General features: G+C 43.0%; 1 protein-coding gene across 1 annotated transcript; it reads right to left on the bottom strand.

Annotated features, from left to right (window-relative positions):
* Positions 1-10,036: 10,036 nt before the first annotated feature.
* SAT1 (spermidine/spermine N1-acetyltransferase 1) lies at positions 10,037-15,572 on the bottom strand. The gene is made up of 6 exons (XM_056861833.1): positions 15,481-15,572; positions 13,329-13,380; positions 13,149-13,232; positions 11,305-11,406; positions 11,146-11,186; positions 10,037-10,246 (listed from the first exon to the last, which is right to left on the bottom strand). Exons 1-6 carry the CDS (start codon positions 15,544-15,546, stop codon positions 10,076-10,078), a joined length of 516 nt encoding a protein of 171 aa, XP_056717811.1. The 5' UTR covers positions 15,547-15,572; the 3' UTR covers positions 10,037-10,075.
* Positions 15,573-16,966: the final 1,394 nt, after the last annotated feature.

The following is a 16,966-nucleotide window of genomic DNA, read 5'->3' as shown; positions in this document are numbered from 1 at the left end:
TTTGTTGCAATAATTCTGAAATGTCTGTAGCAATCTAGCAGACCCACCAGTGATCTAGATAGGACAGCATCGTCTGCATAGTGTAACAATGGGATTTGACTGGTAGCTAGAACAGGGCATGGAAATGTACTGCTGCTAAGGCTCCTGCAAGATCATTAATATAGAGATTAAATAGGAGGGGAGCCAACAGGTAACCCTGCTTCATTCCCCTGGACTCAGTGTTGTCCTTTGTCAGTTGCCCTCAAGGCCATAATGAACATGAGCTGTGCAGTTATTATATAATAGCTTAATTTGGTACAAAAGTCTGTGATGAATGGAGGACTCATTAAGTTTGGCCCATAGATGCTTTCTAGGTATATAGAATCAGATGCAGGCTTTAAATCCATAAAGGTTATTCAACGCATGCCCTTTGGGTGGCCCATATACTTCTCTGCCAGGTGGAGAAGAACCAAGCAATGATCCAGTGCTGAATGCTTTCTTTGGAATTGAGCCTGCTCTCTCCCCAAAACACCTTCAGTCTCCAGCCATGAAACCAGCTTCAGATATAAATAAGAAGCATAAAGTTTCCCAGTGGAGAAAAGCAAGCTAATGGGGTGGCAATTGCATGGATCAGACCTACATCCTTTCTGGTAAATGGGTACAATAATAGCTCTGGAACTACACCTGTCATTGATTGCAGTAAACAAGAGTGCTAATAGTGGCGCCCGCCACTGAGGAAAAGTCTTTAACAAATCTGCTGGTAAGAAATCTGGTTCTGGACCCTGACCAGCCTTGAGACAGTGAATTAATCCTCTTACTGGGGGAATCAAGGATGATGGTAAAAAGGGGAGGGTCTTGCTGGTGCCTGGAGCATTGAAAAGGGCAAAAAAGTGGGCCTCCCACACCTCTGCTGGAATGCAAGGGTATGGGGCCCTAACAGGAGCAAGGGAATTGGAAACCAAAGTCCAGAAACTCCTAGCATCATTGTTGCATGCTGCTAAATTAAGCTGGCGCCACTGATTGGTACAGTGCTGGGATTATTTAAAGAAAATAAGGGTCTTATAGTCCTTTTTGGCACAAGCAATCTATGCAGTACTGCCACTGAATTAGCCCTCTGGAAATAGCAGTGGGCATTTGGAACCTCTCTATTTGCTTGCATTCATTGGCATACCAGCCCTGGTGTACAGACCAAGATGACTCATTCAGGGCTGAGCAGGTTTTGTGAACAGTGTGTATTTTGTCAGCGTGGTGTAGTGGTTAAGAGTGGTGGTTAAGAGTGATGGTTTGGAGCAGTGGACTAATCTGGAGAACCAAGTTTGATTCCCCACTCCTCCACATGAGTAGCGGACACTAATCTGGTGAACGGGGTTGGTTTCCCCACTCCTACCCATGAAACCAGCTGAGTGACGTTGGGCTAGTCACAGCTCTCTTAGTGGCTTGTGTTATTCTCCTCTCCTCCATTCAGTCTTCACAGCAATTCTGCTAGGTAGCTTAGGCTGAGAGTACATGACTGTTGGAAGGGCAACCAGCAAGCGTCCATGGTAAAGTGGGGATTGGAATATGGGTTTCCCAGGTCCTAGTCTGACACTCTAACCACTACATAGGTTGGTTCTTGACCCATTAGGGTTCCAGGTATGTGTGTAACCTTCTCCCCCTTGCATAGAAGGTAATTCCACACAGTGTTAGCAGGTAGGGCAAGCCATACTATTGATGTGCATTTGTGTGCTTCTCTTGGGGACAAAAAACAGAACCAAATTGAGTTTGGGCTGAAAGACTCATCATAGCTTGCCCTTCTCTGCCAGAACAAGAAACCCCACCACAATAGCTCCATTATTCCGTTTTTCCTGGAAGGTAAGGAGAAGCTTCTCACAGGCTTCCAAATGATTCCCACAAAAAGAAGCAATGTGGGAATGCAGGTGGTGTGCTTATATTTCCTTTCAGGAGAAGAAGGAAAAATAGCTGAATGTCACTATCTCCTTCTTGTTAACATGTTTTTTTCCTGTTGCAAAAAGTGAGCACCAAGATTATCACAGCAGCTGTTACAAAAAATATATCTCTTTATACAAGACAAACATTTTGATCCATACAGAACATTTTCAGCTAATGTCAGGTTATACTGAGAAATGTAATATGAAAATATTGTAAAAGTGTTTACTTTTGTCAGATGCACACTTAAACCAGGAGAAATGGGTTGGAGGTAGAGCAAGGCTGCTTTCACATATCGCCACTTGATCAATATCTTACAATTGACTAGTATTCAAGCAAAGCTTAAAAATCTTCCCAGGTAGTTAAAATCTAGCTTGGTGGCTACCCTGTCCAGCTTCAGTGATGGTTGTGAATGTAGTCAATCTAACTGTGATCCTCCTTTTAGCTATAGATGGATGGTCTACAGAAGATCAACACTCTTTTAGAATGGAAGATCTCCTCTGAATATGCCTTGAATATGAGTACAGTTTGCATATGCTTTGCCTCAGGAGAGACTGTCCTTGCAAGCTGCCTTGGAGAGACCTGAGTGTGAAGGGACACGGCCTTGCCTTCTGCCAGCTTTTGACTTCAGGTCGGAGTTCTGCAAGAGGTCTCATAGGTTAATTCAGGACCTGGGCATAATTCCACAACACTGAGCCCCAGCTGCAAAGAGGGAAGTTCCATTGGACTCAGTGGGACTTAATTCTAAGTAAATGTTTAGGATTGGGCTGCTAATTGAGTCTCAACGCTCTTCAATCTTTTGTTACTATTTATGGACATAATTAAACGAAAGATTAAAAAAAACTATTTGCCTGTATTTCTGTATGTTTGGATGTGTTAACCAGCATCTCAATATTGTATTGACAAAGGGGAATTAATTGCATTCTTAGAAAGAACCTAACAAAGCTTTTTTGTGTTACTGGGGGGGAAAGCTTAACTTAACATCTTTGCGCTGTAGTTATGTCTAGCAGTAGGCTAGTGAACTTGACAAAAGGAACACAAAGACAATGGCCTTGTCTCTTGTCTGAGCCTTTCTTCCCCCCTTCTCTTTAATGAAACTCTTCTGGATGACGAAGGTCAGTGGGAAGTGTATAATGAAGCATCTGTGCATTCCTCTCCGTAGATGGATGGGAACAGAAGTGCTTGTTTTTTTCTTTAGAGTTTTTTCCTTGCTTGAATGCACAGCTCAGTAAAGATCAGAATGCTGCACTGATGGGAACTAACTATAGCATAGCTAATGATTTATTCACTGCCAGCCAGAGGAAAAAAACTTTAGAACAAATGAGACACAAACATTTTGTGTAGGATGGGCCACAACACACAAATAATTCATTACTCACAGTCATTTACGTACATAATTTCTGGGGTGAAATGCAAAATGGTAACACACTGGCAGTTTCTCTGTTGTAGTCTCAAATTAAAAAATTGATAAATGATTTTAAAATGTGAAAGTGAAGAAGTGCCTGCAACATTTCCCGTTTCCGTACATTCTAGAGATACTAGGCAATCAAAATAGGGATACTTTCAGTCACACTGGCAGCTTTTTATTTGCTTTACATTTTAAACATTTGTGCGGTATCTTACGTGATTATTTGTACAGCATTACAATTCAGGAAGAGGTTGTGCTGCCAGGGTAATTCTAAGATATCATAGCGCTTGGTCTCCTTAATAAGCATACCTGTATGCTAGTTTTATGGATCTCTGTGTTACTATATTTGCATGGAACTTCACATTATACCTTATTCTTATCAAACTATCAGTAATGTAGTGGTGCTTCTATTGCTGGCTTTTTTTTTAAAGCTTTCTCTACTTACACCCACTGAAGACATCAGAACAGGCCTTTCTGTTTTCACATATGACACTTTGGCGCTAATACACGTCACCTCTGTAGTAATTTCTTTCCCAAAACAAACATTTACAGTTAAATATAGTGGCGCTTTTTAGTTCTCTTTTATCTCTTTCTTCACATGGGTGAACATTATAAAAGCATTTTTTAAAAAAAATCTGCAAACCCAGGGTACAGTTTACATTGGCTATGAAGTGCTTGGAAGCTGGAGCATTCTTAGATTTAGGAAAATCTATTTTGGTGATATAATGGGGCTGCTCTTAAGCAAGTATCAGATTAAGCATTTATCTAGATCAGTCTGCTGCCTCCAGCAGTATCATCAGGGTGATAGTAGAAGCAACAGCCCTTATTCGACTCCAACATCTGGTGTATTGTCTCTGAGCTTGGAGGTTCCACTTATCTCATAGCTGTGTGTATGCCTTTGTTCTCCATTTGACCTGGTCTTGTGCTGAACCCAAATTTTTGGTAACATTTTTTATGTAGTCTTTCTGTGTCTGACACCCTTCCTCAGCACTGATTTCTCCTTGTGTTATATAGTGTAACAAAATCACACTTTTAAAAATCCACTGTGCTTGTGGGATTGGGTTTTTGCTTTTAGTGGATGACATTTAAAACTGAATAAAACTTGCAAGTGAAAATACCCTGCTGATATTGTGGATGGCATCTAAAGTAGTAATAGGCAGAGGAGAAACATGCACATGCTTGGTGCTTAGTTTATTGGTTCCATGCCATCAGTTTCCCACTGCTGGAAAAAGAAGCTGTGTTTTAATTGGAAAAGTGGCTGATCTACTCAAGAACTGGAAATGCCTGCTGGTAAAATAAAATCCTAGCAATGTGTATGGTTCTAGATGGTGTCTACCTGTCATTACTTTGATTCAAGCTTTGTAAAAAAAACATAGTGAAAATTACCCAAAAATGTGTTGACTCTAGCTATGAGGACCATTCCAAATTATTGGCTGTTTAGGTGACATACTTTAAAATGCATTCCAATCTATATTGGTGATTGATGGAATACTGACCAGGCAGTGTCTAGGCCAGTGGTGGCGAACCTATGGCACGCGTGCCAGAGGGGGCACTCAGAGCCCTCTCTGTGGGCACGCATGCCATCGCCCCAGCACAGAGTTCGCCTGAGTTCGTTACTAGAAAGCCAGAGGGACGCGGGGCCAGGCTGCTCCCCTCACCATCTCCACGCGCGTCTGAGGGCATTTCTCACATCACCCAACCAGCAGCCCAGTGGGAGAGCTTCCTCCCTCCCATCACATGTGGCAGGACGGCTCACATGCGGCGTGAGGGTGCGGCGTGGACAGCAGCCTGTTGAGTCTGTGGCAAAGGTGATTCCCGTGGTGGGGTTGGAGAGGAGCTAGGTTGGAGGGGAGCATAGCTCACAGCGTGGCATAGCTGGAGGCTAAGCTTGTTCTGTTTCAATAGTCTGGATGTTAATGTATGAGTTGTTTTTTTCTAAACTAAAACCTCAGTATTCAGGTTAAATTGCCATGTTGGCACTTTGCAATAAATAAGTGGGTTTTGGGTTGCAGTTTGGGCACTCGGTCTCTAAAAGGTTCCCCATCACTGGTCTAGGCATAATCCAAACCCAAGAACAAAATCCATGTAAGTACATCCAAATTACTTTCAACAGCCACACAAGACAGACCACTTCCTTGGAATGCTTGGAGAAGAAGCATCTGATGGTCTTTATATTAACAATGTTTGAGATTGATTTAAGGATATGCACAAGGTACAGAGTTGATTGATGTCAGATTGGGTAGTTTTACCTTGTGGAGAAACTCCATTACATCTTTCCCCCAGACATATTTTTCTTTTGTTGACAATTCCTCCTCTTTCTTGGCTGAAGTTTATTTACTCTATTTATATCCCTCCTTTCTTCCCAATGGGGACTCAAAGCAACTTACATCCTTCTCCTCTCCTCCGTTTGATCCTCACAATAACACTATGATGTAGGTTAGGCTAAGTGTGTGATTTGTTCAAGGTCACCCAGCAAGCTTCCATGGCAGAGTGGGAATTCGAACCTGGCCTGCCCAGATCCTAGTCCAACATTAACCACTGCACCATGCTGGCTTTCAATTTACAAATCTAAATTGGATATCTGTAAAATGGAAAGAAGTTATGACAAGCCATATTGGTCCATACTAAATAAAATCTAAAAACAACAACATCAATGTAATACCTTTTATTAGGACCAACCAAATTGACACAAAACGTGCAAACTTTTGAGCTCACCAGAACTTTTCCATCAGGCTAGATGACCAGAGTTTTAATTCTGTAATCGAATGTTTTTTTAGTTTAAAATGTAGGTACTGTTGGCTAACATTAAACTGAAGTTGCATAGCACCTTGAAGTGTAGTTTAAGAAGTTTTAGTCCTTTATAAACTTTGCAACACTCAAGAACCTGAACTATATTTTGTGGACTATCTGAATGAGTGGGTTTTAGTTTATGAAAGCTTACAATGGAAGAAAATTGTTTCCCCCCAACTCTTTAAGGTCCCCACAATTCCTCTTTATATTTGCTGCAACAGACAAATACGGCTACCTCTCTGGAATTATTAGCTAACAATAGTTAGTTTCATTTCCCCATACAGCAAAGCTGCAAAAGCGGTCTTTCCAGTTTGCTGTAGCACTGTAGTATATAACCTGTATGTTCTGTCTCATGCTAGGCAACATTTTGTTCTTTTATGGCCTGGGTAAATACTTAACTGAATTGCACAACTTTAGTGACCTCAAGAGACTTCTTTTGGGATGTGACTTCTGCTTATCAGCTAGTAAGATCATGCACTTCCACACTATACCACCATACCCTGCATAAGGAAGATATGTGAGCCACTTAGGAATTGGAGGCAGAAGTCCTGTAAACGGCTTATTTCCCCTTTAAAATGTTGCACAAGAGCCATGTAACTAGTAAAAAACAAAAAAGCCCCCAATGTGGGGAACAAATGGAAAACTGTTATAGTGGTTGTAAAGCATAACCATGTTTATGTTTATATCGGAATACTAGAATTCTTCTGTTGGCTCCCAGAATAGATACAATTTCCATGCGGTTATTAAACCCTGTTCGTCACCTGTTGTCAGCCAGTAAAATTCCCTGTAGTTTATCCACTCTTACAACAGATAATAAACACTCAGATGAACAGTACATTTCTGAGCAATTTTTTTTGCGACTGAATATATAGCTGATAGAGCTACAGCTGATACAAAAAAGATGTTGACAAATGCAACCGGCGTGGTCAAATCTGGGCCCCCATCACCCCTCCCCCCACCACACACACACTAATTGAGGCAGAGGTGGCGGGAGGGGGGGAGGTGCTAGTGGGGCACCACACTCATTTCCATCTCATCAGGACTGTCCAGGAAAATTAGTTGGTGCCATTTCACTAATTGATAGTAAATGCCTAGAGGAAAAAAACAAAAGATTGGTGGGTTGGGGGTGAGCAAATGCAAATGACCATTTCTTTCCGGGTCATCTGCATGTGGGCTGTGCTTTCTAAATAAGCTGGTAGTAGGTTTGGGATTTTTAAAAAATAGGGCCAATTGACAGGGTCCTGTCTGCTGCCGCAATGTCTGAAGAAAATGTGCTTTATATGCATAAGCAAATAAAAGCTCCAAATGATGCAGAATCATGAAAAAATCTGTGCAATTTGCTCACATTACTTTGAGGAATCTAAACCCCGTTTCTCATGTCATGGGTGTGAGTCTCTGATTACAACAAATGGTTGGGGTATGTGTGTTTTTCCAGGCATTTTGCTGGAAGTCTTGCTGGAGCGTGTGAAATGCCAGCAGCTGCATTCGACTGTCACACCTCTGTGCTATTCTGTCTTCAGTTGAAAAAGGTGGAATGGTTGCTGCCGCTGGTTAGAGCATAATAGATGGGAAAGAAAAGTGTGTTTGAGGGAATTATGATGAGAAAGCAAGAAGTAGAGAATGAAAGGAGGCTACATTCAACATAGTTTGCTTTCCTTTTAGATACGTTTAGTAGCCAATAAAAGCAGACATGTAGCTTTTGCTTTGTCTGGTTCCTCAGATTGTTTAGCTCGTGCTGTGAGACTTTTCAGGTGAAGTTCAATAATTTTCCAAGGAAAAGGCTCTGATAGGATAAAGGGCTACTTATAAAGGTCACTTTATAATTGATTAACAAAGTTTAGTGCAACATACCCCCTAACCCAGGACTGGATTTCCTGTGGTAGTGTAGCTTATTGTGTCGGTTTTTACATGGTGTCTGTTATCCTTTTAGAAGGGCAACTGGTCTGTGATGCATTCAGCCAGAGGTGTGTAGGCATGTTTTCTAGTGTGTGTATTTTAAACTCTAGGAAATTACTAATTGCTCGTATCTATGTGCTGTTTTAGGTGCTTTTATAATGTATAAGTCTCAACCAAGCAAATTATCATGATCTTTACATCTGCATTTTATGCAAGACTTTCTGCATCCCTTTTAGTCATTCAGTCCTTGTCTGAACAGGATGCTCATGTAGAAACTAATCAGACTATGCTTAGAAGTAGAATGATGTTACATAACAGTAATTATAGATCCTTCTGTATTTTGCAGCCCATTATCTAGCCTAGATCAATGCCTTTGCTCTTGTGTAGTCACAAGTCTTCATTGACTATATGCACTGATATATACACACCTTTAGTTTGAAAATGCAATTAACCTAGAACCCACCAAATGGAATGCAGAAGCCAGGCTCCTGTTCGTACTGCTTGACCTTTGTGCTGTTAAATTTCATCTGCCAGTTGCTATCAACTGGCAGCTTCCTGGGCTTCTGGTTAGGTGCTGTAGCTGTCAATGATATGGAAAGTACCTTAGGCAAAGGAAAACCCTTCTTTCCACCACCTCCACCCAAAGCCAATCATTTGGGCTTTAGTGATCCCTGTCAGACTGGCTTACTTTAAGCAGTCAAGTAACATGGCGAAGTGTGGGCACAAGGGGCTTGGGCAGCTCAAGACCACTTCCTCATGTACTGTATGATCTGTGTTGGTGTCAGGAGCAGGCCATGAGGATGGTATGTGATAGTGTGATTGAGCCGCCTCCAGGTGTTGTGCTATTCTGTCCAAGGCCAGTCTGTACCGTGTTTAGTCTTCATAGATTCCCATACTGTGGGAAATGCCGAGTACTCCTTCCTGCCTCTGGGAGGGGGGTTGCCTGGGTTACCAGTTATCTCCTTTTGCTCTTCCATATATTCCTGTGCCTTACCTTTGCCCCTTCTGAAACCTGTCGATTATAACCAATAAAACTGCTCTTGTGGACTTGCCGTCTGCTGGAATCTGTTTATGGGTTCGCCGCAGGGCTAGAGCTTACAGTTGGCTCTAAAAAGCATTATTTGCATGGCAATCAAGGTGAATAGATGTCTGGGTCTTGCTATCTGTAGTTATGACTTTAGAGGTCAGATTTGGGAGGGTTTCACCTCTCCCACTCTCTACTTTGTGGCTTTCAGTCTCGTTGTTGCCATTGTGTGGTTTTGGGCAAATCACAGTTTCAGCCTATTTCCTAATACGCCAAAGAGAGAATGCTAGGCACCAATTTATGAGTGGAAAACAAACTTTTTCCATATTATCATCTTTTCTTCACTTTGCTGCCTTACTTGAAGATTCTTTAAGAGGGGGCAACGAGTTTATGGGGCTGGTTTAATCCCTCTAAGATGGCACCACCTTGATTCAGAGTAACCCAGCCCAGAGAAACTAACCTAGATGTTCTACATATGCAGCACAACACAGAAGACTCTTCCAGTACGCCACAAAGAGAAATAGCAGTGACAGCAGTACAAAGAGGTAAGGGGGATAGCAATCTGGAACAAAGGCTGGAGAATCTGCAGCTGGAAAGAACAGGAGCCCTTCTTCTAACGCTGTCCATGCAGACTAACAATAGCAAGTACGCACAGAATGCATGTAAACAAAAAATGTCCACATATACACCCACACCAATGAAAAACAATTTTATTATGAATGTAAATAATTAAAACAACCCCCTTACCAGAGTGTACATTGTACACATTTGAATGACACTTACAAGAATGAAGTTATATACAATATACATTTTAGGATGACAAGTGTACTGATGAAGGATAGAGACAAATAATTGACACCACAACTGTCATAGCCTGTGGGACTCCTGGGGTCACAGATCTCCAATCGTATTTATGCAACAACACCACTGGTAATAAAGCTTTTGAATTAAGGTCCATACTAAATATTTCAGTACAAATCGTATGAAAAGCAAGGGAAGAAGAACATACAGAAATTACTGGACGGAATTTGTTATTGGCCAGACAAAAGCCCTCACTCTTCAGTTGCCATCTTCATCAAGTACTCCTTGTCTATTTTGAAGAGCCTCCAGCCTTCCTCAGATGACAGGTCAGAAGCTCCACGTCTCTTGTAGAACCTGATGGAAGGCTCATTCCACTCTGCCACTAAGAAGTGCATGCTGCTGCAACGGCACTTGACAGCTGTCTAGAGAAAGGAAACAGAACGCTGAAACTGGAGATAGTACTATCTGTTGGCACATGTGTCAGCAGTTTTGTTGTCTCTCTGAATCCCGGTTCTCAGCTATTACTCTCCATGCAAAATAGTTGTACTAAATCTCCCAAATCACACATTCAAGTGTGGCAGGCATCTTCAGAGGATTAACACTGAAGGACAGTGTCTCTCACATTCAAGGTTCTACACAAGTGTGAGAAAACACTTGGTTCTTGATGTCTTTGCAACTTCAAGTATGAATGCTCTTTTAACAGGACCATCAATTTACACAACTGAAAATAACCACTGTGGATTGTTAAAACCAAATCTGAACTGACTGGATAGTATAGATCATCAACAGTCCGAAGAAGCAGTACGCTATTGCAATTACGTTTAATTGAAATCAGCTACGTAGGATGCACTTGGCTGAATTTATATTACTTTATTGCGTGTGACTTGCTTATTTTCTCCATTTAGGCAGATGTTTTCTTGGTGAACAGGCTATTTGAATACTCCGTCAACGGAAATAACTAATGTGTTGATTGGATGGAGGACTTGAATCATTCCAAAGAACATAACGCCACAACTCCAGGAAACAACAAAAGTTTCAATAGGTGAGTGAAATAGTTTAAACACACACAATATATATTTCACTGTTTTCATAGAAGGCCTTCCTCACAGGCAATGCACTGACTTGTCCTGTGGAAGCATGTTGGAATCTGTTTTGTGTTTCATTAAACTTTCCTGGGAATATCTTTTTATGATGGCTTGATTTATTATCATGGTTTGATATGTCAACTGCTTGACTATGGGAACTACACAATCTGTACTGATTAATCTGCAAGCTATACAGATGGACTGAAAACTCTGCAGACTGAAAGACGTCTAGTTACCTGACTCAGTTTCTTTAGAATTTCAGAACCAATGCCCAAACCTAAAAAGAAATAAATGTTGTTAGGTCTTAGATTGAGAATTGCATCTGACACAGTTTAAATCTCAATGATACCGCTGAAAATCAAAAAGAAGTCTTCAAATTTAAAGATAAATGATACCTCTGAACTCATTCATCACAAAGAAGTCTTCAAGATACAACAGTTTTCCAATCCATGGGTCATAAGTGAAGTAATACATTGCAAAGCCCACAATTCCATATCCTGTAAAGAAAGATTATATTTACTTTACCACAAAGTAAAATTTCAGTAGGAAGAGTTAGTATCTTTCAGGTCTTACATGCATATGTCACAACAGTGTACATGCAAAATTAACCTATTACAGGTAGCGTATCCCTTATCTGGACATCCCATATCTGGACTGATCCGAAAACTGGACCCTTAGAGCTTGCATACAGGCAGATCCGTGCTGCCTGCTTTCAATGTTTCCTCTCACCTACAAAAAATAAAATACAGTGTACACTGCATCGTAGGTGGAGACTGAAAGAGATTGGAGACTGTTATTAGTTTGTTGTTGATCTTGTTTAACAGTTGATACAGGTATTCTGGTGAGACAAGTTACACCTTTGCTTTCTGATGGTTCAATGTCCAAAAAGTATTAAATATTGTTTAAAATTACATTCTGGCTATGTATAAAGTGTATATAAGCCATAAACGAATTTGGGTCCCATCCCCAAGATATCTTATTGTGTAGATGCAAAAATTCCAAAATATTCGAATATACGGAAAGATCCAAAATACGGACCACTTGTGGTCCCACGCACTATGGATAAGGGATACTCAACCAGTATACCACCTCTGGCCAATGTAAGAATGTAACATACTGTCTATAAGAAGAGTAGTGCTGCAAGTTCTTAACAAGTAAATATTATCTTTGAGGAGTCCAAAATCCCCAAAGCCAATATTACATTTATTACAATCAACTGAATGTTGCTCCTGTGTGTACCTACATGGTCATACTACAGGAGAACCGAGCAGTCAACTGTTACATCACAATTACAGCTTTTTGGTAGAGACATTCTGTACATACCCTGATGATTTATTGGCATGACCGAATACAATTCAGACTTCTACAATATTACACGGCAGATCAGAATATTGTGGCAGTCATCTCAACTCTGATTCTTTTAAAATAATGAACACAGAACTCCTGAAGTGAACACATCTGAACACTGTCTTCTAAATTAATTTATGGCCAGTTGCTTACAATGCAGCCATTCAAACAGAAGCTTTTACTCATCAGTCAATTGCATTCAAGTTTCTTCTTGGCTTTATTGCCTTCACATTCTACCCTTCCACTGGCAAAGAAACCAATTACTACAACTGATAATCTTTTTTTCTTCAACATCCCAGTCACAACACAGAACTCCAAATCTGATATTACATCCATAAATTACACGTGTTCTTAGGAACAGAGTTACATATAGGATTTCTGATCTACCGAGTGTTTTGTATGCTTTTTCTCTGTCTTTTTTTCTTTGTGAGGTAGATGTTTGGGAATAATATTTGTCCCTGGAGACCTTACCTCATATCATGATCATCTACTTTATTGTGTAACGGATCTTTTAGTTACCTCCCCGCCCATCCATGTACACGGAAGGGCCATGTACATGGCGAAGCTAGAGACTGTAACCTGAAGATTGGGGACAAATTGAAGAAAACATGTGATTCAACAGGATTACATATCGATAAGTTAGGGTCAAACAAGAACAACCATGTAACAATGTGGAATTACAGTATATTTTCCCCATTATACCTGGTGTTCCATGGTCTTCAAGGCAACAGAACAATTAATTGAAAAGCTACACTTTTCTTATTTCAATAAGTTTAGTTGTAACATTTACTCTTGCTTTAATTCACTGCTAGAACTGTACAGATATTCTATAAGCAATAAGTGCTGTTTTTATGCTGTTTTTCTAATAAAGCAAAAAGAGTTCAAGTTTCACCTTCAGGAGTGCGGTGTTCTTTTGGCACTTCCGCAACAAGACAGTGGTAGAAAGGGTGTTCGCCAAAGCCGTCCTCAAGCAGATCTACAGGAGAAAAGTAAACAAAACCTCAATACCATTCTTCTGCAATCTGGTTGAGTTGTCATGAAGTTACCCTGACAGGATAATTTACAACATTACCTTTTTCAGTCAGCACCACTTGATCCTCCATCTCTTCATATTTAGCAAGCTCCTGCCCAAAAAGAAAGCAAATAGGGTTAATGTCTTATTGCACTAGCCAGTGTGGTGTAGTGGTTAAGAGCGATGGTTTGGAGTGGTGGAGTCTGATCTGGAGAACCAGGTTTGATTCCCCCACTACTCCACATGAGTGGCGGAGGCTAATCTGGTGAACTGAATTTGTTTCTCCACTCCTACATACGAAGCCAGCTGGGTTACTTGGGCAAGTCACACTCTCTCAGTTTCACCTCCCTCACAGGGTGTCTGTTGTGGGGAGGTGACTGTAAGCTGGTTTGAGTCTCCCTTAAGTGGTAGAGAAAGTTGGCATATAAAAACCAACTCTTCTTCTCCTGATTGTGAGTTTTGAATTTCTATCTCATCAACCCTGGCCAGCTGTTTATACATGAGGAAATGTTCCTTTCTTCTTTAGTGTATAGGCTGCACTCTGTACTCCCTCCCCCGCCCCGACTCCGCAGTTCTCCAGAGAAACAGGCAGGATTCCAAACAGTACACGGATACTGGAAGGTCTGTAAGGCACAGGAGTTTACAGAGCTATCTAGAGATTCTTAAGACTGCAACCTGGGATTAAGCAGTTTCAAGTCAAGGTGTAAAACTGAGTAGCATGGATCTGTTGCCTCGTCTCCGACATATTCAATGTCAGGAAGAACAGATTGATCAATAATTCATCCAAATGATTTGCATTACATAAATAAAGCTTAAACTGGACATTAAGAACATCTTCCTAAATAAAAAAGGAGCTGTTGATCATTTAGATAGAAGGTGAAATCTCTTTGCTTGTTCCCCCACCCCCAAGAACAGGGTATCTAGTGCAAGGACACGGAAGCTGCTGCCATCAAGTCTCTCTTCACTCTTCCCCTCCCCCCATTTCTGTTTTTTTAACAGTCACTTCCTTGTGCACAGGGGAGAGATGATCAAACCTGTTGCGCAAGAGGTGGGAGGGAGTGCGAGGGATGTTTTGCTGACTTGAGAGGGCAAAGGTATCTGTGCCCAAGGCGAACTGCTCCACTGCAAAAGTAATAAAACATCCCACCCCTAATCAGTTTAACCTTCAATTGTACGTACGGGTGTGTGTGTGTCTCTCTCTCTGAAAAAGTCAGAGCGCACAGAGCTCTTCAGCTTCCAAAATGAGCAACAAGTTCTTGTAGGTTATCGGGGCTGTGTGACTGCAGTCTTGGTATTTTCTTTCCTGACGTTTTGCCCGCAGCTGCGGGCGAAACGTCAGGAAAGAAAATACCAAGACCACGGTCACACAGCCCCGATAACCTACAAGAACCAATGAACTCTGACCATGAAAGCCTTCGACAATATTTTGAGCGACAAGTGTTTGTTTTGTCGAAGGCTTTCACGGTCAGAGTTCATTGGTTATTGTGGGTTATCCGGGCTGTGTGACCGTGGTCTTGGTATTTTCTTTCCTGACGTTTCGCCAGCAGCTGTGGCAAGCATCTTCAGAGGAGGAACACTGAAGAGACACTGTCCTTCAGTGTTCCTCCTCTGAAGATGCCTGCCACAGCTGCGGGCGAAACGTCAGGAAAGAAAATACCAAGACCACGGTCACACAGCCTGGATAACCCACAATAACCAATGAACTCTGACCGTGAACCAATGAACTCTGACACGGTCACACAGCCCGGATAACCCACAAGAACCAAAGTGTGTGTTTGTTTTTTTTATAATTATTTTTATAATTGAACAGAAAATAAAAAACAGAAATAGGAAAAAAAAATGCAAAAAAACAAAAATAATAATAAACGACAAGTGTTTGTGAGCAGGTGCTGGGGGCGGGGCGGGGGGGCTACACCTGGGCAGGTTGCACCACTGTGCCACTGCGCAGCCAACGCAGACGGCGGCGCAGGCGGGACAAACCAGCTCAGCCGGAAGCCTCCGACCTCTCCCCCTGGCGGCCTGGCGCCTCTGCGGCTTCAAGCGACGCGCCGGCGACCGGAAGCCCCTCCCCCCCGCACCTGGCTCGCCTCTTCTTCAGAGGCCTCCCCACCCCCCCACCAACCGTCCTCTGTTTCAAAACGTAATGACGTCATTACGCCCGTCTGCGGCCCTGTGGGGCTGCGGCGGGCCGCGTTCCGCGCGGCGCCGTTACCTTGATGAGGCGCAGCAGGTCGGCGCAGTCGTCGGGCCGCGCGGCGCGCAGGCAGAACGGGGCCATTTTCGCCGGCGCTTCCCTCTGCGCCCCCCGCCCTGCGAGAGTCCCCGATAGTTGAAGAGCAGGAGAAGCAGCTTCTTCATTCGCGTCCCGGGCGCGGCAGCAGCGGCGGCGCAGGCGCAGTCAGGCGGCCAACATCCCCCGGCGGGCAGGCGGCGAGGGCAAGGCGGCGGACGAGGCGCTGCTGCTGAGGCGCCGGCAGAACCGCCGCCCTTTATAAGCCCGCCGGCGCCGCCCTCCGCCCACCCTTCCTGCCAATCAGCGCACGCCGACCAATCATCTCGCCCCCCACCGCCCCTCCCAGCTGACGTCACCGTTCTAGGAAAGGATTCCATGACTCGTCAAGGCCGGGGCCAGAAAGCGGCGCCGGGCTGCGCAGCCGTTGCCCTCTGGCGGGACAAAAGCGCTGCTGCAAGAGAACAAAAATAACAACCCCCCCCCCCCGGTGACTCGGCGATTTTGTTCAGCAAACGCCTTGACCTGGATGGCCCAGGCTAGCCTGATCTCGCCGGAAGCTAATAAGAAGCCATAATTAGACGAGGAATAGAGAATAAAACTACTGATATCATACTGTAGTATGTAGTACTGCAGACAGACTAACACGGCTACCCACTGTGTTATCGTGCTGGGCATGTGTGTGTGTGTTAAGCGCCGTCAAGTCGCTTCTGGCTCACGGCGACCCTATGAATGAAAGTCCTCCAAAATGAACTATCTTTGACAGAGTTGCTCAGATCCTGCAAACTGAAGGCTGTGGCTTCCTTTATTGAGTCCGTCCATCTCTTGTTGGGTATCATACTGCCCTTGTTACAAATCTATGGTGAGGCCACTCTTGGAATACTGTGTGCAGTTCTGGTCACCACACCTAAAAAAGGATATTACTGAGCTTGAGAAGGTGCAGAAAAGAGCAACCAAAATGATCAGGGGACTAGAGCAACTGTCCTATGGGGAGCAGTTAAGACGCTTAGGGCTGTTTAGCTTGGAAAGAAGGCAGATGAGGGGAGACATGATAGAGGTCTATAAAATTATGCATGGTTTGGAGAGAGTGGACAGGGAGAGGTTTTTCTCCCTCTCCCATAATACTAGAATGCGGGGTCATTTGCTGAAGCTGGAGGGTGACAGATTCAAAACAGATAAAAGGAAGTATTTTTTTCACACAACGCATAAATTGTGGAACTCCCTGCTCCAGGATGTGGTGAAGGCTGCCAGCTTTAAGAGGGGAGTGGACATATTCATGGAGGAGAGGGTATTCATGGCTGTTAGTTAGAATGGATACTAGTCATGATGATTACCTATTCTCTCTAGTATCAGAGAAGCATGCCTGTTATATTAGGTTCTGTGGAACGCAGGCAGGACAATGCTGCTGCAGACGTCTTGCTTGGGGGCTTCCTAGAGGCCCCTGGTTGACCACTGTGTGAACAGACTG

This window comes from Euleptes europaea, chromosome 16 (genome assembly GCF_029931775.1).
Source record: "Euleptes europaea isolate rEulEur1 chromosome 16, rEulEur1.hap1, whole genome shotgun sequence".
In the NCBI taxonomy this organism is placed as follows: Eukaryota; Metazoa; Chordata; class Lepidosauria; order Squamata; family Sphaerodactylidae; genus Euleptes; species Euleptes europaea.
Note: the sequence above shows the minus strand (reverse complement) of the source record. Positions and strands in the feature narration are given on the sequence as shown.

What these genes read in the sequence shown, in the direction of transcription:
- SAT1 (XM_056861833.1), bottom strand. Translation starts at nt 15,546, where the DNA reads ATGGCCCCGTTCTGCCTGCGCGCCGCGCGGCCCGACGACTGCGCCGAC. An exon ending in ACCTGCTGCGCCTCATCAAG is followed by an intron (nt 13,381 to 15,480) that starts GTAACGGCGCCG and finishes CTTTTTGGGCAG; the next exon opens with GAGCTTGCTAAATATGAAGA. An exon ending in TGTGATGAATGAGTTCAGAG is followed by an intron (nt 11,187 to 11,304) that starts GTATCATTTATC and finishes ATTTCTTTTTAG; the next exon opens with GTTTGGGCATTGGTTCTGAA.